Source organism: Lissotriton helveticus, chromosome 8 (genome assembly GCF_964261635.1).
Source record: "Lissotriton helveticus chromosome 8, aLisHel1.1, whole genome shotgun sequence".
NCBI classification, from domain to species: Eukaryota; Metazoa; Chordata; class Amphibia; order Caudata; family Salamandridae; genus Lissotriton; species Lissotriton helveticus.
Window position 1 is genome coordinate 950,542,622 of NC_136069.1, and position 22,097 is coordinate 950,564,718.

A 22,097-nucleotide genomic window follows, 5' to 3' on the forward strand; every position below is an offset into this window, starting at 1 on the left:
GCAGATTTTGGCGCGCCTGCGCTGTTCAGCTCTTGCTCACAGTTTACCCAAGCGTCCATTTTAATTTAGGCCTCAGAAGCCACTTTTGGAACTATCATAGAAACAAACACAGATTTATGTTAATTATTGAATTTAAACCTGTTCTGTTTACCTCCCACCTTACTAATGTTTCCCCATTAGTTGTTACCTAGCAAATAAGACACATAAATGCGTTTTATACTTACATTTTCGACCTCTCCGCAACACAAACAAAGACAATAAGCACATTTAAATTGCATTTTGTTTATATTTAAGCTGTGCATTAATTCACAACACAATAACAATACATATTAGCTAGTTTTTATTGCAACATGCAAGCAAAGTTAGTATTCCCGTGTATAATAATAAAATAATGTGTTTAACTTACTCTATGATTGGTTAATTTCACAAAACATACAATTTAGTAAATATTAACGTTATGGGACATTAATTTCGAGAGGGGTACACAAAATTTTGCGTTTGCCACCTCGCTCCATCAGTTCCTCATGAGCCGTTACGTTTGTTGCTTGGTGTGTTTGACGACCTGGATGGTTCAAGGGAGGACAAGCGCCTACTAGGGACAGCTGTAGCAGTGGCCAAGAGAGACATAGCGGCGCACTGGTCCCAGGCTACGGCGCCCACGATAAAGGGTTGGAAGAGGGGAGTGGACTGGTGCGGGATCCAGGAGGAAGTCATGTTCGAAGCCCGGGGGTGCCCTGGTTTATTTAATAAAGTGTGGGGTAAATGGTTCAATATGCTTCCCCCTTGAGGAACTACCTATGTCACTGTTCATTATATTTTTACTCCATCTCTCTCTATGTGCAACTCTCCCTCGTGTACGATCTGCCATGTTCTACCCTGAAGGACAGCCTTTCTGCATGTCGATTGCGTGTCTTGTTATTTTTTTCCCCTGATGTCTATTGATCTGCACCCAATGAATTTACTTTGTTGTAATAAACCTAATAAAATTGATTATCAAAAAATATATATATGCAGCGGAAGGGACTGGTAGGTGTTGAAATTGGTTCCTGATGGTAAAATCTGGCAAAGCCCCTTTCCACTGCCTCACAATGACATGTATCTCCTGTAAAACTCTCTTGCACCTTTGGCTAATACCGGAGCAGTAGCGGTCGGCAGTAGGTGTTTCTGTAGGGCGGTGACGTGGGCAGGGTGGGGGGTAGTAATGTATGATTACGGAGTTTTACAGGTAAGTAAACATTTCAATAAATAAAACGAATTTCGTTGCGCGCACTGCATCACATTTTGTGATGCAGTGAGCGCAACGAAATTGATGCAGGGCGCGCAATTTCGTTGTGCGCACTGCATCACATTTTGTGATGCAGTGAGCGCAACGAAATTCGTTTTATTTATTTAAATGTTTACTTATCTGTAAAACTCCGTAATCCATACAATACTACCCCCCACCCTGCCCCTCCCCCTGCCCACGTCACCGCCCTACAGAAACACCTACTGCCGACCGCTACTGCTCCGGCGTTATATAAAAATGCATAAATGAATAAAATAGCCTTTGAGATGCACCTGTCTACATCTCCTGCTAATGGACTAACAATAAAACCTCTTAGAAAACTAGTTCCGTAAAGGGAACTATTTACCAGAACAAAGCCAGCATGAGCAAGTAAGACATAGCCTAGAGACGCAGAGAAAAGAAAAATAATGACCTTTCACCCTCTCTTTTCCAGCCCATCCTCAGGAGTTCGTGTGAGTTAGATGTTATTCTTAACACACGTGTTGATGCTCTCTGCTGCAGACAAATGCTGCAGATATTGCAGGTGTTGCACCTCAAGGTGGTACTTTGGGAGGGAGGGCGAGGGGTGAGAGAAACGTAGACCAGAATTGTTTTTGTGTGTGAAAAAGGCCGCTTTATTAGGAAACAGGTGCACATTACAATTATAAAACCTTGGCAACGCCTTACAAAACTATCTCTCACTAAATAAATAATTAACTACAAACCCCGCCCCCCACCCCCTCCCCTAAAATTCTTTGACCCCTCCCCCACCCACAATTCAGCATTACAACATTACAACAACATTATAAACATAACATCATCAATAAACATTACGTCATTAATTCAATCATTACGTCATCAATTAACCCCTTATTCATCAAAACCCCAATCACATATTGAAAGCCAGGCCCTCTTTAACCATAAACCCTGCCTGACCCTTCACTCCTGCCAATACCCCCCAAAACCTGAACGGTCAAACAATGACCAACTTCCCCTGAACCTGTCAATCAAAGAATCAATCCAATACTCATCAAACAATCTACCATAAACAGCACCGGGGCAACCAAAAAACCCCGCCAGCACCTGTTCCTAGCGACAATACAAAGCACAAGAAAAAATCCCCTGCACACCTATATCTAAGAAAACAGCCTTTTAGAATTATCCATAAAGGAGAGAAAAAATTCTAACGGACAAAAATTCGGGAAAGGAAAAAACCCAGGAAATGAAAGATAATATTAATAAATGGGCGGGAGGGAGGGACAAAAAACGCTACAGCCCTCCTAGCCACCAGGTCACCAAACCTAAAATGGTGGCTAGGAGGCGGGGTCAGGGAAATTTATAATTGGGCTGGCCAGTCCTACTAGGCCAGCCCAAATCCCGAACTTTCTGATACCTACGTCATGACAGAAAACCCCTCGTGACCCTCCCAAACAGCCCGGGGGAGGAGACCTCCCTTCGGTCAGCTCTCTCCCCCAAGCCCCCCTTGGGAGGGAGGGCGAGGGGTGAGAGAAACGTAGACCAGAATTGTTTTTGTGTGTGAAAAAGGCCGCTTTATCAGGTGCACATTACAATTATAAAACCTTGGCAACGCCTTACAAAACTATCTCTCACTAAATAAATAATTAACTACAAACCCCGCCCCCCACCCCCTCCCCTAAAATTCTTTGACCCCTCCCCCACCCACAATTCAGCATTACAACATTACAACAACATTATAAACATAACATCATCAATAAACATTACGTCATTAATTCAATCATTACGTCATCAATTAACCCCTTATTCATCAAAACCCCAATCACATATTGAAAGCCAGGCCCTCTTTAACCATAAACCCTGCCTGACCCTTCACTCCTGCCAATACCCCCCAAAACCTGAACGGTCAAACAATGACCAACTTCCCCTGAACCTGTCAATCAAAGAATCAATCCAATACTCATCAAACAATCTACCATAAACAGCACCGGGGCAACCAAAAAACCCCGCCACCCAGAAAGGTAGGAGGGGGAGAGAAACTACACCACCTCCCTTTCTGCCCCCCCCCCCCCCCCCGGAAAACGAAAAACAGAAACCGAACCAACCTTACCGGTGCATCGCTAGCGAACGCGCCAAAACCTCACGTAATTCCAACAAGTATAGATCCATACCCACTCTTGACAGGTGAACACCATCATCCCTAAAGAATTCCACAGTCTCAAACTTAATTTCCCTATGGGAAATCCTACTAAAACCAAGACCACGGCAGCAGCGCGAAACCTCTGAATTTACTTTCATCCGAGCCCTGTCAACCGCCTTGGGGTTGACCGCTCCTCTCCAGATCCTACGCGGTATCAATTCAGTCCAATAGACATGGCACCCAGCCCAAAGCTCTTTGATAAGGCCCAAATCCTTCTTAATAGCTCGGAGTAACACCACACCTTTGGTAGCGCAAAGATCATTTTCCCCCAGATGGATGACCAGAATATCAGGACACAGCCCACCCACCATATTGTTGTTAAGACAAGGGATTAACTCTCTCCGGAGCATCCCACCTTTCCCCTTCCAAACCCCATTGAACATACTAGCGTTAAAACCTAGAAGTTCTCCAAAATAACTCTGTGCTGCCTGGACTCGGCCCCACTTCACGAAGGAATGTCCAACTATCCAGACCGTCACCACCGGAGAACGAGGCCCAGCAACAGAACCTATAAAAGAAAACAGAGTTAGAGCTCATGGGAAGGAAGATGACGCATGCGCCTCCTCCGCCTGACTTCTCACGTAGCGCTGAAAGCAGCTTGAAGACCAGCGCCCCAGCCTCATGATATCCCTTTGAGTCCAACCTCTGTGAAAAGCTTCAGTTGCAGCCCCAATCCGGAAGGAATGTGTCCCATATAAGCTCCCATCTAAACCCAGGTGTTCAAAAGCTTTGCGCAGAACCATGCGTAATTGGTATGCAGTAACCAGGGTGCCATCAATATAGTGAAAGACGAGTGCATCATCACCACCCCCGCACAAAGAACGCCAGCGCCGCGCCAGCAGCAAAGGGCAAGTAATCCTGAGAGCACGCACTTGCAACCACACACCCTTTCCCTTCTTAGTCTGATCAGTTTTAGAGCTGGCGAACCAGATGTGCACCCCCTCATCAGAACAGAAAACATCCCGCCAACATAGGCCACACTTGCATTACGAACCCAACAACTCCGAAACCCTAAAAGCTCCAAAAAACATGAAGGCCATGAACATGGAAAATAAGCATGACCAAAGTCATCTGAACAAACCTCAGGGAGAACAGTTAATAATCGAGCCAGGATCTGCCAAGATAAAGGAGCCCTAAGTCTACTGGTGTGCCCCTGTTCTCTGGCCCAACCCTCGAGCATTCTCCTGCCAATCTCCCCTGCCGACGGAAGATAACCCCATAACAACTTGTCCATAAATGCTATCCCCGCTAATTTACCGGCAATAGTCACCTTAGTAAACCCTTTGTCCATGAGGTCCAAAATGAAATTCACTACATCCTCTAAACGACGCCAAACCTCCTCACGCCTACAGGCGCCAGACTCCAGAAATTCCCTCCAGGCCAGAGAATAAGCAGAACGCGTAGACACAGACAAAGAACCTACCACCAGTTGTAAGACCCGACGTTGCCTACGACCACTCATCCGGCCAACGTTCCGCACACCATCTCCCATTCCAGTACAGACCAAAACCATCACTGCCAGCAGCATCTGAAAACATTTGCACATCCCATTGAAAGTCAACGTCCCTGAGCAAAGGAACACCATTAAAGGAAGAAAGAAAAAATCTCCACATTCTCAAATCCTCCTTGACTCCAGCAGACAATCGAACCCTATGGTGAGGCAAATGTTGACCAGCAAGAGCCCTGCCTAATCTACGACAAAAAGTCCTTCCTGTTCTCACGACCCTACAAGCAAAGTTGAGATGGCCTAGTAACACCTGAACATCTTTCACCAACACTTTCCGATTTGCTAACATATTGTCCAGCAAATCCAGCATCTTCACTTTCTTGTCCTCAGGCAAGCGAGCCCGCATTGCCACCGAATCAAGGTCAATCCCCAAAAAGGACAAAACTGTGTCAGGACCCATAGTTTTCTCGGGAGCCAAAGGAACTCCCAGATCCTCCATGAGCCCTTGGAAAGTGTCCAGAGCAGACTGGCACTCCGCGGAGCCCGGGGACCCGACAAAGAAAAAGTCATCCAGGTAGTGCGTTACCAGTGAGTGACCAGACTGCTGAGTAAAGTACCATTGTAGAAAAATACTGAAGCACTCGAAGAGAGGACAAGATATAGAGCAACCCATCGGCAAAGCCTTGTCCACATATCACTTTCCTGAAAATTGTATACCCAGAAGACACCAGTCTTCCGGATGGACAGGCAGCAGCCGGAAAGCAGACTTTATATCACACTTGGCCATCTCAGCAGCTGCGCCCGCGGTCACAACAAGTGACATGGCCACGTCAACTGATGAATAAGAGACTGACACAGCATCTGGATCAATAAAATCATTGACCGACGACCCTTCCGGCCATGATAAGTGTGGTATAAGTCTGAATTGTCCCGGATCTTTCTTCGGGACCACTCCAATATGTGATACTATTAAATTAAGGATCGGCCAATCATGAAAAGGGCCAGCCATCCTCCCTTCGTGAACTTCCTTATTCAACTTGTCTTGTACTACTGTGCCATGCTCAGATGCAGATTTTAGATTAGCAAACCATCGTCTCTGTCTAGGACCTGTGTAACCTAACTTGAAACCAAATTCAAAACCATCCAACAATGTTTGTTTCCCAGCAGCATTATCATAGTCATGGAGTGCAAGGCGCAGCTTTTCCAACCTAACCGGTGTACGAGCCCTTGGCCCAGAACCCCGATTACCTCTGAATCCCCTTCTCCTGTAGAATGTTGGGACGTCCCCGAACCCCCTGCACCTGACTGAAACCCCTGATGATCCCCCGCTGGTTTGTTCTCCCAGCATTTAGACAAGGGGTGTCGCTTACCACAACCTGAGCACTCGTGCCTGAATTCACAATATTCCCTAGTACAGAAACCTTTATTAAACTCCCAGCATGTGCCGACTGCAGGCTGTGTGGTTGAGCTACTTCCCACCCCTCCCCTGGTGGGCTTGCCCTGAAAGGGCCGGTATATTATGGGGAGACCACTTGCAGTAAAAAACGTCTTACCGCCCGAAGCCGACCCCATAGTATGTTGCCAGAAATCAGTGTCCAGTTCCCCCCACCTAACCTCCGGATCCCAAGCCATTCTAGCCCTGAACTCCTCATCATATTGAGACCAAGCAAACCCCCCCCCCCCCAGTAAGCTGCGCCTTGCGAATTACTTCCATGTATTTAACAAGCATTTACAATGCAATGGTTTTGCCTTTGTTAAAGTTAGAGCTATTGGCATTGCTCTTGACATTATTTTTATTTATGTTTTTTTTAACATAAATAAATGGCATTGTCATTTACAATGCCACTAGCTTTATCTATCGCAAATGACACACAAACACACACAGAGCCCCCCCACACACACCCCCACACAGAGCCCCTCACACACAGCCACTTAGAGCCCCCCACACACACAGAGCCCCCCACACACACAGCTACACAGAGCCCCCCACACACACAGCCACACAAAGCTTCCTACACACACAGCCACACAGAGCCCTCCACACACACCCACACAGCACAAGCAGATGAATGGAGAAATGCAGCGAGGCCTGCAGTTTCAGGATCACATAAAATGATATGCATCACTCAGCACCTCTCACTAACATGCGCAAAGTGGGTGGCAATTGTATCCACCATTTTGTTTGTCTTGCATAGTACTTGTAGCAAGTTGTTCATATTAATTACACTGTGCTTGCTATTAAAATTGCTGATGTATATATCATTAAACAGAGTGTAGGATGCTTATTTAAGGAGTATATAAACATGATTCACTATAAGATTGGAGAGTGGACAAGTACAATTTTCCTGTGGTAGAATTAATCGTAATGAGAGCTTGTTGGCTGGGAGTGGATCGTTGTTTAACTGCAGTGACACACTAGTTTTCGCATGCTATACCGTATAATTATGGCTCGTGGAAGTGTGTGCCAAGGTGTCTATTGACTAACCCATGCACTTTACCTGATTTGACTTTTCAAACTATTGAACAAGATGGGCGCCATTCTTGCAGAAGCCTTTGGTGGCGTTCTTCTATGTGCGAAGTCAATACATTTCTGACTGCCAGCCAGTTATCATCACACTGGTACTTTAGGGGTTTCTGTACAGGATATCTGCCTAAATACAAAGAATAATCCTGTTGTTGCAGTAAGGCTGCTTGATGACTCTTTTATGAATCTCAATTTATACAGAAAGAACTCTGACGAAAACCATGCAAGTGAGCGCTCTCAACTTCTGATTAATGTAGGAGGTGGTGGAGAGAAACCAGTGAATAGTACCAGTGAAGATGGAAATGCTACCAACTAGCCTCAGCAACCATATACATGTGAGTCGAAATCACTACAATAGATGCATGAGCACCAGAGAATCCTGATCCAGGCTATCTATGTCACCCACAGTCTTCTTCGGCCACACGTTCCAACATGCAATGGCGCAAGCATTGAGGTCATCTTCGGAAATTAGATTTGTGATACCTTTTTTCCAGAAACCCAAAATAGAGTGCTTTCTGCACACACACTCACAATCTCGAATCAGCCCTCTCCAGGGATGGAATATTGTTTCAAACCACTTTCTATTCTTTTGAAGACTCAAGACCGGGAGTTTCTTGCAGTAAGTCCTCTTTTCCTGCAGGAAACAGTCCATGAACGTCAGCACATACCTGCTCTTCTTATGGACCCTGTTGGACCGTAGGCCCAATGTCTCAGCGCCAAGAAACCGTAATGGGGTAAATGTACACTATGTAAGTTATTAAAATAGCAAAATGTGAACTACCTTCTCTGTCCAAATAACTGAATAATATATCCACCACTCAAATTACTTTCATATTTCACTATGCTAATTTAACACTAATCCTTTATGGGTTCCGGAGTAGAGTGCTACTCACCAAAAAAGCGCTTCAACACCCTATCAGGGGTAACAAGCACTATATAAATGCAAATCTTTTCCCCTCTTCTATCCCTACCCTTCTCAATCCAAATAACTGAATAACATATCCACTACTCAAATTACTTTCATATTTCACTATACTAATTCAACACTAATCCTTTATGGGTTCTGGAGGAGCGTGCTACTCGCCAAAAAAGTGCTTCAACACCCCATCAGAGGTAACAAGCGCTTTATAAATACAAACCTTTTGTCCCTCTTCTATCCTTCCGCTATCCTTCTGAATCCAAATAACTGACTAATCTATCCACCACTCAAATTACTTTCATATTTCACCATAATAATTCAACACTAATCCTTCATGGGTTCTGGAGTAGCGTGCTGCCTGCTGAAAAAGCACTTTGACGCCTCGTCAGGGGTAGTAAGCTTTATATAAATGCAAATACAATACAATACAATTATCAAAATCAAGTTGCTCTCAGATTTGAATTTACCTTAAAAGACATGGATCACTGCACTCATAAACAGAGATAAATATCCGAACATATTTCGGGTCAGCAGCACCTAAAAAACTACTTATGATGCAGCACAGAAACTAGTGGTAGATAGAAGCAATGTAGGTATACACATGCACCTTTATGATGAATTACACACAGCAAGCAAGCAAACGCAAGAGGGAAATGGTGTGACTTGCTTAAGGAGGCCATCCAGTGAAAGATGTTACAATAGGACTGAAATCCCAAGTAAACCTCATCCAACAAAGGATGGAACATTCTGCAATGCTCATTGTTTGCGATTGTTGGTGATGCGGCAGTGGGTAAAGAGAACATTTCTTTCTTCTCTAAATCGCCCCTTTAAGGCTAGTCCTTTCCACTATTTGTCTTAAGTCCGAAAATATGTAAATGTGAACTCGGGGACGGGCAATGCTTGAAAAATATTCAAATCTGTTTTATAAAGTAACTGTCCGGTGACGTGTTTACATTTTCTGTACAGCCATTAAGCTAAAACTATGCTTGCTGTGTAGATATCTAAGTAAATGACGTCAGAAACGATATTTGAAATGCAAACAGACCGACCGACTTTTATGATCATTTGAAAACTCATTCTAAGCCATTCTTTCATTCTGGCGGCGTCCAAGTAATAGCCCTCGTAATGGGGCGAGCCGCGATTTAAGGACATGGAAAGGCAGAACGGCAGGTATGGGGTCTTTTTAAGGGGAAAACCACACTACAAAGCTGCACACAAACACAATGACCACAATAACCTTTTACATCATGTGAAATGCAAGGCGAGGGACTTCTACCTGAGGATGAGAACCATTCAGGTGTAACAGCCGCCCATCCTCCCATGTTAAACAGTATGCCAGGGTGGGTTGATCTAAGAATTAGATGTCTTTCAAGAAGACGCCTATTTGAAAGGCTGTGGTATACGAAACATTTTCAGGCTAGTCTATTACTTAGATATATGTATGTCTTGCGGCGCAATGTCTGTGTCTACACCATTTAAAATCAAATAATCAATAAAACTGCCATCAGCCTAAATTCTGTTAACTACCCCACCTACATTAATGCATGCATTGTCCATTTTGCTGTGTAAAACGTTTCTAATCGTAATGTTAAAGGTGCTAAATAGGTTTAAATAAACTCCAGAAAAATTGAAACTAAAATGCTACACAAATTATTGCCCATGCTAAGTATGATCAAGATTTTTATGTTTTATCTTGGCTTATGTTGCGCATTAAGGCTGTGCATGAAGCCTGCGTTCATAGGCAAGTCCATTGGTGGGGCGGCTCACGATTTCTCAAGGTTACGCTCAAGCCCCTATGCTGCAGTGACAGAAACAAATTAAAGTTTTCACACCAACCTGCTCTGTGTTGTTCACTCTACTATGCTCAGAAGCAGTCTACAAAGAGCAGGTTGAACTCCAAGAGTACCAGAACGCGGCATGTGCCTCAGCGTTCTCCTCTAGAAGAAAGACTGGACCAGCCCCTTACCTGTTGGCGTGCTGCTTCGGAACGAAGAGGATGGAGTGATGGGAGGGGTAACTGGTGGAGTAAGGCTGCCACTGCTGTGGCGTGGTGGAGTGGACACATTCCCTCTGGACACTGAACTCGACAGAGTCAGCGAGAGTTTGGGCTGGATTGAACGTCGACGGCGGCGGTTCCCTCCAGGCCACGGGAGCCCCGCGGGCGCCGCCATACTGCTTGCCGTCTTCCTTCTTCCCCCGGGCTGCGGGGGGCGGGCACTTCCGGCCGGCCGCGCTAGGATTGGCCGGCCGGCCAGTCACGGGGCGGGAAACGGGGGAGAAGAGACGCAATAGTGCCGGCAATGCCGGACCAGACTCGGGGGCGTTCCCGGCGTCGCGTGACGTCGGCAAAAGGCAAAGAATGTCAGGAACGCCCCCGTGTCTGGTCCGGCATTGACGGACAGGCCCCTCGTCCAATGGCAAGGCTCCGTTTACGGAGCCAGCCAATCAATGACGAGGGCCGACCCAAAGCACCCTACAGTTCTCAACAGGATTTCGCCTGCGCGAAAAGCTGCGCAGAGCGCAGCTTTCGCTAGGCAAAACCTAAAAAGGGACACGCTGCGCTCCGGGAATTTCTCACAATATACACTTGCATATATTAGGAAGGCAGCTGTCCAATTCTCAATGGGTAGGGGAACTCTAGGTCGTTTAGCCAACTCAAATTCTTCCCCTTTGGACCCTTCTTTGGACCGTACTTCTCTGTGTAGTAACTTAAGTATTTCCACATATTCACCCTTCCAAATTCTGTCCTTTGTACTCAACATCAAATGTGCCCCCAAAGGCTTTGTGACTCCCATATAGGGCAATTTTTTGATTTTCCATTCTCTGCTGGCCAATGGCTCCTTTGCCATACCTGAGGCCTCTGTACCAGTACCACTGTCCATTTATTTATTTATTTATTTATTTTTTTTCCCTTCTTCCCTGCAGTGTCCAGCACTTCATCAGTGCCCACCGCGGTGTCTTTCACATAACGTCCCTTTACCAACCGCCCCTCACCCACCCCAACAGTCTCATCTCCACCTGTGCCCACAGACACCATACTTGGTTTGGCCTGTGTAACAATCTGCTCACCTGGCAACAAAGAGACCACTCTTCCCGGCTCCGCCCGTGATGCCGAAAACACTGTGTCACGTCTTGGAGGCGCCCTGACAGACGGGCCGCGTTCTCGTCTCTCCTTGACTCGCTTTTGCACCACTGGAGCCTGAAAAACACTTTCAACAACATGAGAGGGCACCCCCCTTTCCACGTCCCTCAACTCTCCCTCTTCGGGACTATCATCAACGTAATCCAGAACCACTGACTCAGGTTCATCAGGAAACGTCACACCACGGGTCTTACCAAACCCAACATCAGCCATATTACATTTTAGATTTTGTGTAGACATTCCATGAGGGGGAGCAGACTGTACACGCCCGTACCTCCCCTGGCGCTGACTCTGCGGCTCCATAGCCGCCGGTAAGGTAGGACACCTATACCTGCTACTCGATGGGGCCAGCGGGGTCACGCCGGACCCTCGTGTGCTGGCCGCGGCGGGTTCCGGAATCAACCAGAAGGCAACACATCACCACGGGTCTCACCTAACCCGATATCAACACTATTACATTGTAAAGTTTTTGAGGAAAATCCAGGAGGGGGAGCAGACTGTACCCGCCTGTACCTCCCCTTGCGTTGACTCTGCGGCTCCATAGCCGCTGGCAAGGTAGGACACCTATACCTGCTACTCGTTGGGGCCAGCGGGGTCACGCCGGACCCTCGTGTGCTGGCCGCGGCGGGTTCCCTCGGTGGAACAGAGATGGCCGCGCTAGGCAATCTCCTCGCTTCGCCTTGGCGAAAATGGACTGGACCGCGCCCTGCCAAGTCTGGACCGCCGCGCCTAACCCTGACCTGAAAAGGAAAAGTTTGGACTGGTGTACTAGGGTCCCTGACTACAACTCCTGACGCGGACCTCCTCCCTTGCATATTATCACCCATAACCTTCCCTTGCAACCTAACCAAAGAACATCCGCATTCAAAAAACCAAAATCAGCGCCAGAAACTGAAACCCCCTTCGTCCTTTTGGGTCCATTCCCCCTCTCCCCTGGAACCCCCCCCCCCACTGACAATGCCACCCCCACAGATGAGCCAGGCGTGGAAACAAAAGGGGCTTCCTAAATTATCCTCCATCTTATTCATAACCCTAACTGTATTGGCACCACACAACACTGGACCCCCTTGCTGTTCCAAACCCTCAAAACCCTCTAAACCCCCTGAAAAAGCCTGCCTGTAGCCTTCTGTTCAGCAATAGGCATCCCTGGCACAAAATGCTCTGAAGGTGTAAACAATGCCCCCTCCTCATTGCCCAATAACCATGTGTCTCTAATACAATAGGTCTTGAAGGGGTTAATGTCTGCCCCACCGGCTCCCTCACGGCTGTCATGACTCCCGAGATTCTAACTGAAGGGAGCCTCTCCTCACACCGCGCACTGCCCGTCATCTCGCAGGCTCTGAAAACTCTCCATAACCGGGTCAGGGGCGGAGCGCTTCCCACTCGCTCTCCGCCCCCCTCATGTCGGTCACCTTCGCAGCAGCTGGTGCTGCCGAGCCTAAGGTGTGTACACTGGAAGCCCCGCCCGCCTGCACAATCAGCGCGCTTGACACCGCGCCTCCCGCCTCCCTCCCCAGCGTCACGGGAACAGCAGACACCCCCGGAGCTTTCCCCCACCTGAAGCGCCACTCGCGCTGAAGCAGCAGGGACCGGGCGCGCCTCATGCGCACCTGTAGAATTAGCGCCAGATACCGCTGGCGCTCCCTCCGCCCCCAACACCACAACACGCCTGAAAATGAGGGGCCGGTCTCTTTAACGTACCTGCACAGAGCCTCTCTCCTTCGGCGATGAAAACGCCATCACTGCCACAGACACGCCAGCGGAGGCCTGGCGCTGGGGGCGCGCCGGCCCCCCTCCCACCATCAGTTCCGTGCGACCCGCTTGATACAGAGCCTCATCGCTTCTATCATGCAATAATTCGCCATGTAAGCGATCCAAAAACAGCCACAAGAAACCTAAATAAAGCTACCCTAACACTCTACAAGTAATCTCATACAAAAAACGCTACAGCCCTCCTAGCCACCAGGTCACCAAACCTAAAATGGTGGCTAGGAGGCGGGGTCAGGGAAATTTATAATTGGGCTGGCCAGTCCTACTAGGCCAGCCCAAATCCCGAACTTTCTGATACCTACGTCATGACAGAAAACCCCTCGTGACCCTCCCAAACAGCCCGGGGGAGGAGACCTCCCTTCGGTCAGCTCTCTCCCCCAAGCCCCCCTTGTAAACGCCTTTGCGACGTATATTGTCCCGTGTCTCGAAGGCGACTAGTGACTTAAAAATATATATATATATTTTAAATAGATGAAGATGTAGACATATCATGCTATCCTAGTGGTTTTGTGTCTTTTTACTGACAGCTCGGAATAATCCATTAACTAGATGTCAGAGATTCCGTTAGTCCAAATAAAATACTTCCACAGCAAGATGGCCGCCACCATTCCACCTCTAACACTCTTCTCCTGCGGCCAATTAGACTGTGCTTCTGCTGTAAAGAACTACTATTTTTCGGCCATTTTAGGATCAGGCACATCGTTCAAAATACTTTAGATGCTTCTAGGGAGGCTACCGACTCTTCGTTGCAAAAACCACATACTATTATGGAAATTGTGGTGATAAATATAAGTTTTATTATAGGAGCAATGTTTATAATTAAGTAGTCGGATCAGTGATCTTTCCAGTTCAGACCGAAAGCCCAGCTCAAAGCCATGTGCGTCAATTACTATAGCACCCGGCTACACCCCCTTCAAGACCATCATGCAGTTAGTTTGATCATTAGACAGTGGTGGGCGGGTTGGGGAGGTCCTTTATGACTCGCCGCCTTCTCTTATTGGTTAGTTGGAGTCTGCTTCCTCTTCTACCTTTGCGGCAGTCAGTCTCAAGTTATACTTTTTGGCGCGCTTCGTTAGAAGCAGAGGTAGCAGCTGATTTTCTGAAAGTACCCCGTGATAGTCATGGCATCTATCTCTAACGATGAATCTGAGCCTCAGAACAGCGGTGAGTGAGGCGGCTGCTTAGTGTTGGGGCTGCACATGCCGTCACGCTGGAGCTAGGGAGCAGCACAATCTTTTTCATGTAGCGTGAAGACAATACACATATGTATTATTTTGTAGCATTTCTTAAATGTTTTCCTGCTTATTGTCGAAGCCTCAACGCATGATTCTAATTGTATTATGTATACAGTTGTTCATACCTCTTACTAAGCTCCGCTCTTTTAGGAATGTGAATACACTGGATTTGGCTGTCTATTCATCGATAAGGGGGGTGCATGAGATAAAGAGGTAACAGGTTGTGGAGCCGACACTCTTAAGCATGAGATCTTGACGTGCGTTTGCACATGCAGATACCTTCCTTTTTACGTGTTTTTGGAACCGTAATTAAAAATCGTTGGAAGAACCAGGTTTTCAAAGCTCTCCAGTTCTGAAGATGGCTGAGAGTTACGCTTGTTATTGCTGGGAGAGAGTGCTTTGTGTCAGTGATTGGCACAAGAAAGGGGATTTCTCTGGAATCGGGTATGATTGTAGAAAAAAAGGGACACGTGGTGTCTGAGGCAGCATGGAATGTTGTATACATGCCAACACTTTAAAACCCAGGTCGAGGAGAGTTCATTTCCCCATTAACCTATGGTGAAGCAAAGGCAATTTTAGCATGGGACTGCTAAAATCAGGGCGTTATTAGCTTAAAGAAATGCGAGTATCCCGCTTTAATCGGGTCTGTTGTCATGTGTGATGTATCGCTGGGCATAGGTATGGATTTTGTTTTTAAGGATTTGGTATCCTGAGCCACGAATGGCTAACTGAGGTATGCAAATGGATTGTCTGTCGTTAAGGCTGGATTTTTAGCAATATATACATTTTGTTTAAACTTGTGTATATATGAGCCAGTAATGCAAATTCTTAAGTATTAGGATGAGCGCTATAAGGAAATGGCGTGACCTGAGTTTGCCCTACTATAACAGTGATTCGATTGTAAACATGTTTGCAAAATGTAAGACTCTCAGAATACTTCCTGGTTATGTGCAAATAAATGCAGAGGCATTAAAGCACGATATTCAATCCTTTGCTTTTAAAGTAAAATGTATATAAAACTAATTTGCAACTTGAAGAAAATGTTTTGCTAAATAAACATTTAGTAGAACATATTTAATGCATGACGATGTTTGAAATAATAGTAATGGACAACCAATGACAATTTGACAATTTCAATTTGACAATTTTTTATTGACTGTATAATTAATTAAAATCATTACAGTAAAATCAACAATGAAACAATTTCTTGTATATAAAAAGGAATAGATACTTAAAAAGCTAAAGTTAAAAGCTAATGCTAAAATCAGTACTGTGATTGGATGCATCATTTGCATGCATAAAATATTTTGTTCAAATGACTGAGTTCCGCCTGAATGTCCATTCCCCAACTTATGTGCCTTGGAATTAGTCTGTTGCAGGTGAGCGCATAAGCTACTCTCAATGGTGCATTAAGTATCTTACTAGGTGCATTGCTTTCTTGGAAGGGGGCATGCAAATGGGACACAGTCAATGGTACTACGTGAATGGATCCCGTCCACTGTGCCCCACAGCTTTTAAGGCTAGCCTGATTTGGTGGATGAATTTCGCCAGTCTTGCCAAAATCATTGTGCTGGTAGTGGACAGACATAAATAAGGCTGATGCTTCGCTACAAGACTTTATGTTCTTGCTGAGGAAAATTGGGCGCAGCAGTCGCCGGCGATCATTGTTGAGGTTTGGGCAGCAACAGAGAAGGTGCAGCCAGGATTCCTTCTTGTAGGTGCACAATCTGCAAGTTATGGATTCCCCTTTTCGAGTCCAAACGGGATTGAAATCAGCTATCCCCAGCATGGTCAGCCTCATATATAAAATTTTACTTCGGGTTTGACTTGTGAGGGACTCACTTAAGTAGGGTTGTGCTGTTCCTGCCCTGTATGAATCATTTAGTGAGTCCAAGTGCGGGCTTCGGCGAAGAGATTTATAGTCAAGGTCGAAGGAAATTTCGCGCACTTGTCTATTAATGGCTTTCTTCCATGCGCTCAGGGGGGATGTCCTGCCGCGGCATGCATTCTTCCTCGATCTTCAAGACTCGTATTGCCTTTCCCAGCCTTGTGTGCCATCCCTTAATATTCTTAAATATAGCTTTATAATCTCCCCCTGACATATCAAGTCTGGTCTTGCAAGGCCGAGCTCCAGTCTTAGCCTAGTATTTCTTGCCGACTTTGGTATTTGTAGCACAGATTTATATGCCTTGGCCTGGGCTAGATTGAGAAGAGTATCCAGTTTCCCGGGGAAGGCTAAGTGGCCATAGCTGATAGCTCTTAGAGCAAAACTCCTTCCAGTTATCAGGATAGGGCTGGCGGAAAGGCTAGTCAGGTTCTGGCTTAGTTGTCTTAATGCGTGGGTGACCTTGTTGGCTTTAGAGCTCTGCTGGTTTATAGGTATATTCGCCTTGGCCCGTTCCGTGGACCAGACCCCTAAGTAGTTGTATGAAGCCACCGAGTTAATTAGATCGTTTCCCAGTTGCCACTTTGCTTTCTTTTTCTGTTGGTAGGACTCAAAGATAACCTTGGTTTTCCCTTGGTTAATTGTCAAGTTGTTTGCGATGTTAAAGCTATTTAGAGCGTTTAATGCTCTTTGTAGTCCCACCTTCGTGTGGTCCAGTATGACTGTATCATCGGCGTACTGTAGACGGGAAGCCTCACACTTCCTAATCTAATGAGTCCATTGCCCATCTAATGTTTGAGTGCCCAGCATATGTAGCGCCTCGGTGCAGATGGCTGAAACCACTATGCTTGAGCCTTGGCACTCGATCGCACTTCGAGGCTCTACGTATCTTGAGATCTGATGCTCGCCCTTTGTTTGCCTGGCAAAATTTCTGGGTTGGGTGTGGCGGATAAGATCCGCGAGGAAATTGATTCTCCAGTAAAAAGACCTGCATTGATTTAGCTTGTTTTAATAATTTTATGGCGAATAAATTCCCTCCTATGTTATTTTATTGATGGTTATAAAAAATTGCAGAATTGATGAAATGGCATAAATTAAATAGAGGTATGAATTGTTAAATTGTATTATATTTTTAACTGTTTTTGTATTGCTTTTATGATATGATAAAAATATCGAAATAAAGCTATTCAACCAATCTTGGGGCTATTAGGCTGGCTCCTTTTAGTGCCTCTCCCAGGTCCGCCGTATACAAGTTGAAGAGGGTAGGAGCCAGCACGCACCCTTGCTTCAGCCCGTTCTCTATGCTTATTTTGGGGGAGACTGTACGGGCACTTGTTTTGACCCTCACCCAGGTGTCCTCGTGTAATGACCTTATTGCCTTCAAAAGATTTGGAGGGATGCCCCACTTTTCTAATTTCCACCATAATCGTTTTCTGACTACTTTGTCGAAGGCGGTGCTATAGTCCACGAAGCAGCAAAAGAGTGGGGGGTGGTTCTTCAATGTTGCCTGGGCTGAGATGTGTGCAAGCGCCAAGACATTGTCCATTGTTGATGCCTGGGACCTGAAGCCTGTCTGGTACATGGGTATTATGTTTCTCTCTTCTACCCATTTTTCTAGATCTTTCAATAGTAGGCGAGCGTAAGCCTTGGCTTCTAGATCTAACAGGGCGATGAGCCTGTAGTTTGACGGCTTTAGGCGATCTCCTTTTTTGAAGATTGGGACAAGTATGGAACCCCTCCAGGACTCAAGAGTTGTTGCTGTCGAAAAGGTGTAGTTGAAGAGGGGAGTCAGGAGTTTGGCCCAGAACTCCGGTGCCTGTTTCAAAACCGGTGCTGGAATCCCGTTAGGCCCCGGGGCCCCGTCATTCCTCATGCTCTTGATGGTTTTGATGACCTGTTGGTATTTGCCCAAGTTGGTAGGGTATCCTCTACGACGGCCGGGGATCTATTTCCCATCGGGGCCATGTCTGGGTTCAGAATTGGAACTCCTGGCTTTGTGCCACTCAGTTGCGCCGACTCTGCAAGCTCCACCTTATCACTTGGTGGGGCTTCCTCGTTGGAGGCTGTTACATATAGCTGCTTCACGTGTTGCATCCAGTCCTTTTCTGAAACCCCATTTTCTCGTGATGGACCTCGGTTGCTCAGCTGATTTATGTATCTCCAGAGTCGTGCTGAGTTCTTTTGTTTAAGCAGGGAGAAGACTTTGAGCCACTTACTTTCCCTGTCAGCTTTTTTATGTTCCCAGACCTTCTTCCTGAGGGAAGCCCTCGGTGAGGCAATCGATGCTCCCTCTGTTTGGACAATCAATGTAAAAGTAATCTTGTGGACTGTGCGGAATGCCATTTTCTTAATGCAAGGCACCCAAGTACACCACGGGTATATGTCCTTATGTTAGTGTAGATTTAATATTTTCACAGATTAACTTTATACGAACAACCCTGGAAGCCTTACTTCTACCAGGTGTTTGTGAATTCCATTTGCGCATTAGCAAATTTACACTAGTATTTCTGATATGAAAATATGTTGAGTGATTACAAAGTCACTTTTGCTAGCCCCTCTGTTTTCCAACCTTGGAAAAAGATTTAGCCTTGCACTTGTCATATGTAAATGTCCAGCCTTTTCTGCTATTGGAATACGTTGGAGAGAAGTTAGTGAATTCCATTAAGCATGTTAGTTTGTGGGTGTGCACAGACTGGTTGGGCTTTCCAGCCCTGAAACTATTGCTTCCCGCCCCTGTATGTAGCCATGAGGAAAGGTGGTATAACCAGACCCTTGCTAGAATCTAAATCGTGATTTATGAGCCCCAATTGTGTGCGGGCACTGAAAGGTAGCATGGCATTTTGGAGTACGCGTCCGTTGTCCGTTGTCAGTGATGGGACGGGTTGCCTTATTAAAGATGGAGGCACTTCCTAGGCTGCTGTATTTTTATAGAACACTGTCCATATGGATACTGGGCTCCATGTTTAAATTATTGAAGTCCATGATAGTGGGATTCCTCTGGGGGTCCGGGAGGCGCAGAGTGGCCCAAAAAACACTGGTGAGGCCGAAAGCAGAGGGCGGACTAGCGCTTCCTGACCTGGAGCTTTATTATTTGGCAGCTCACCTGCTGGTACTGACGCAGGCAGTCGCAATAGAGTTTAGGGGCCCAGAGAACTTGAGGTAAAGGAATACCGAGACACATCCTATCCTTAATAATGTTGCAGCAGAGGTTTGACCTTGGAGGTCTCTCTCTGGAAGAGAAAACACTGAGATTATGCTGGAATCTGAGCCAGCGAAGAGCGGGTGTGCTGCATCCATATGCTCCTGAAATTCCATTGGGGATGGTTACAGCTTTGCCCCATGGTGGAGACTGGACGTCCTTGCTGGAGTGGGAACAGGCAGGGGTCCAAGTACTTGGGTATCTATATGAGGATGGTGAATTAATGACTTATCAGGCATTGCAGGAACGATACGACCTCCCAAGAAGGGGGGGGGGATTCCTGGTGCACGCCGCTCTGGTGCATGCACTTCAGAAATATTGGAGGGAGGGATTGGTAGAGCCCAAAACAACGATGGCATGTTAGTATGTAGTGATGGTGGCAGGGACATTTAAAGCAATTACTTGTCTCTACTCGAGAATGTTGAACGAGGGATTAGCACCACTCGATACATTACGACTAAAATGGGAGACAGGCATTGGGAAGCCCATACCGAAGACTGCATGGGGACATATTCTACGCAGGGCTTGGAAAAGCACCAGGAATGCAAGATTCCAGCTGGTGCACTTTTTTATACTACACAGAGCATATTTGACACCTGGTAAGATTCAGAAGTATTTTAAGGTTGACAATGCTGTATGCCCAAGGCGCACAAGACAGGGGGTGGAACTAGAGCATATGCTGTGGGAGTGCCTGAACCTGAGGAATTACTGGGCTGAAGTGGGATAACTATTGAACTCCGTTACAGAGCGCCAGTTAGATTTTGCCATGGCAACATTTTTATTACATTGGTTCTCTCATACCTCCAAGACAAAGGTGACAAGTACATTTGTAGATATGGGGCTGGTGGTGGCAAAAAGAAAAATAACAATGCACTGGAAGTCGAAGGAGGGTCCCAGCAGCAGGAGGTGGAGTGCTGAGCTAATTAAATGGGCTAGCAGTGAAGGTATTATTCGGTTTAAACAAGCGCGACGCTTGAACAACGAAAAAGCGCTGGAGTCAGCAAGAGTATTGGAGGCACTGGTGCACTCTGTCCGACCAACAATCAGAGGAAGGATCATTATAAGATGGCATAGCCCCGGGAGGCCAACTACACACCTGTTATGAGAAGACCTGGCATTAGTTAGCCTGGGACGCAAGCTGTAACTGTTGTAAATACATGATACACACCGGGGGGGGGCGGGACTTTTTTGGTTTAGGGGTAGTTAATTAGTAGGGATGATTAGGTTCTTCTCCAGGCGAGAGGTATATTATAGTCAGTGTGCAGAAGGATTAGTCCTGCTTATTTTGGGAACAGTGGTGCACCGTTCTATTGCATGTAGGCTTGTATTGTAATGTGGGACAATCAGATCGTTTGGAGGGCTTTGCTTATGTAAATGTTGACTGCACAGTAAGCTACACTGTCATAATGATGAAAAACAATAAAATGTTTAAAAAAAAAAAAAGATTTATGAGCCCCCATATAAGGGAGGCAGTTATCAGAGTTTCAATATATTGAGCACTGCTATAATTTGTCATTACATTGCATGCCATTAAACTAACTACATGTGACATCTGACTGTGTGGATTTTTGTGAGCGCACACCTCTTTGGCAAATGTGTTTTATTGGGGCAAAGCTCATCTGACCTGTTGTGGTGCAAGTGCCTCTCTGTGGGTTTTCTCTGTTCCTTTGTCTTTGGGCTAAAGTGTAACCCCTACCTGTGACCTATCAATTGGTAGGCTTGGATTGCTGAACCAGTCTGAACACTTATCTCTGGGTTGATGGGTAGGTCATCTCAGGGAAATTCAACAGCAATGAAATAAGTTTAATATGTGTACATAGATCATGGCAGTCATTTATGTAATATTTACCAACATTCTCATTAATATGCATACGTATCTTATGGCGTACATTGACATTGCATTCACAGATATTAACATTCCCCTCTCTAGTTGAATTTCAACTGTCATTTAGGTCTCGCCTAGCGTGGCAGCGCATGCCCTGCTCGCACTGCCAGATTTATTGTCAACAAGGAGTTTGAGAAAAGGGCTTGAAGCCCCGACCCTTATTTCCATTGGCTGGCATCGCCATTTAAGGTAAACGGTGGGCTGCCATTGGAAATTAGCTGTTTTGGGTTGCCTCCCTTTGGCTTTTTGGGCCGGCCCACCCGGACTGGCTGGTCTAATTTGCGTCTGTCGCAAAGCACATTCTTATCTTTTTTTTTAAAAAAACACGTTATTTTTCAGGTTTGCAAGGTAACAGTTAAAAAAAACCTGGTATCAATACAATACATGCATACAAATCGACAGACTCATTATGGCACTTTGTTTGTTTTGGATGGAAGCTTCACCTGGAGATACATAGACCCATGAGGCATGGCCGAATACCATACAAATAAACAGGTAGCGTCGTGAGGAAATGACCAGACCCTGCACCATACAGTGTACTAACCACACCTTAGGAAACTCCCCCGGCTTCCTCATCAGACCCCGATCCCTGCGGGGAATATAACTTGCCGCTCATCCCTTCAGAATCACTTTGGGAAGATTGCCCTCTCA

The 22,097-nt window shown here is 46.1% G+C and overlaps 2 protein-coding genes across 2 annotated transcripts in view; one reads left to right on the forward strand and one right to left on the reverse strand.

Annotated features, from left to right (window-relative positions):
* Positions 1 to 3,340: 3,340 nt before the first annotated feature.
* On the reverse strand, positions 3,341 to 12,378 carry LOC144771827 (uncharacterized). Its single transcript, XM_078656094.1, has 2 exons — positions 11,400 to 12,378; positions 3,341 to 3,948 (listed from the first exon to the last, which is right to left on the reverse strand). Exons 1-2 carry the CDS (start codon positions 11,773 to 11,775, stop codon positions 3,347 to 3,349), a joined length of 978 nt encoding a protein of 325 aa, XP_078512220.1. The 5' UTR covers positions 11,776 to 12,378; the 3' UTR covers positions 3,341 to 3,346.
* A 1,899-nt stretch (positions 12,379 to 14,277) lies between these two features.
* Positions 14,278 to 22,097, forward strand: part of POLA1 (DNA polymerase alpha 1, catalytic subunit) — a 1,864,208-nt gene continuing 1,856,388 nt past the window's right edge. Inside the window, exon 1 of the mRNA XM_078657805.1 lies at positions 14,278 to 14,406. Within this exon, the coding sequence (XP_078513931.1) occupies positions 14,364 to 14,406 (43 nt within the window). The 5' untranslated portion in view covers positions 14,278 to 14,363. The remainder of the gene's footprint in view (positions 14,407 to 22,097) is intronic.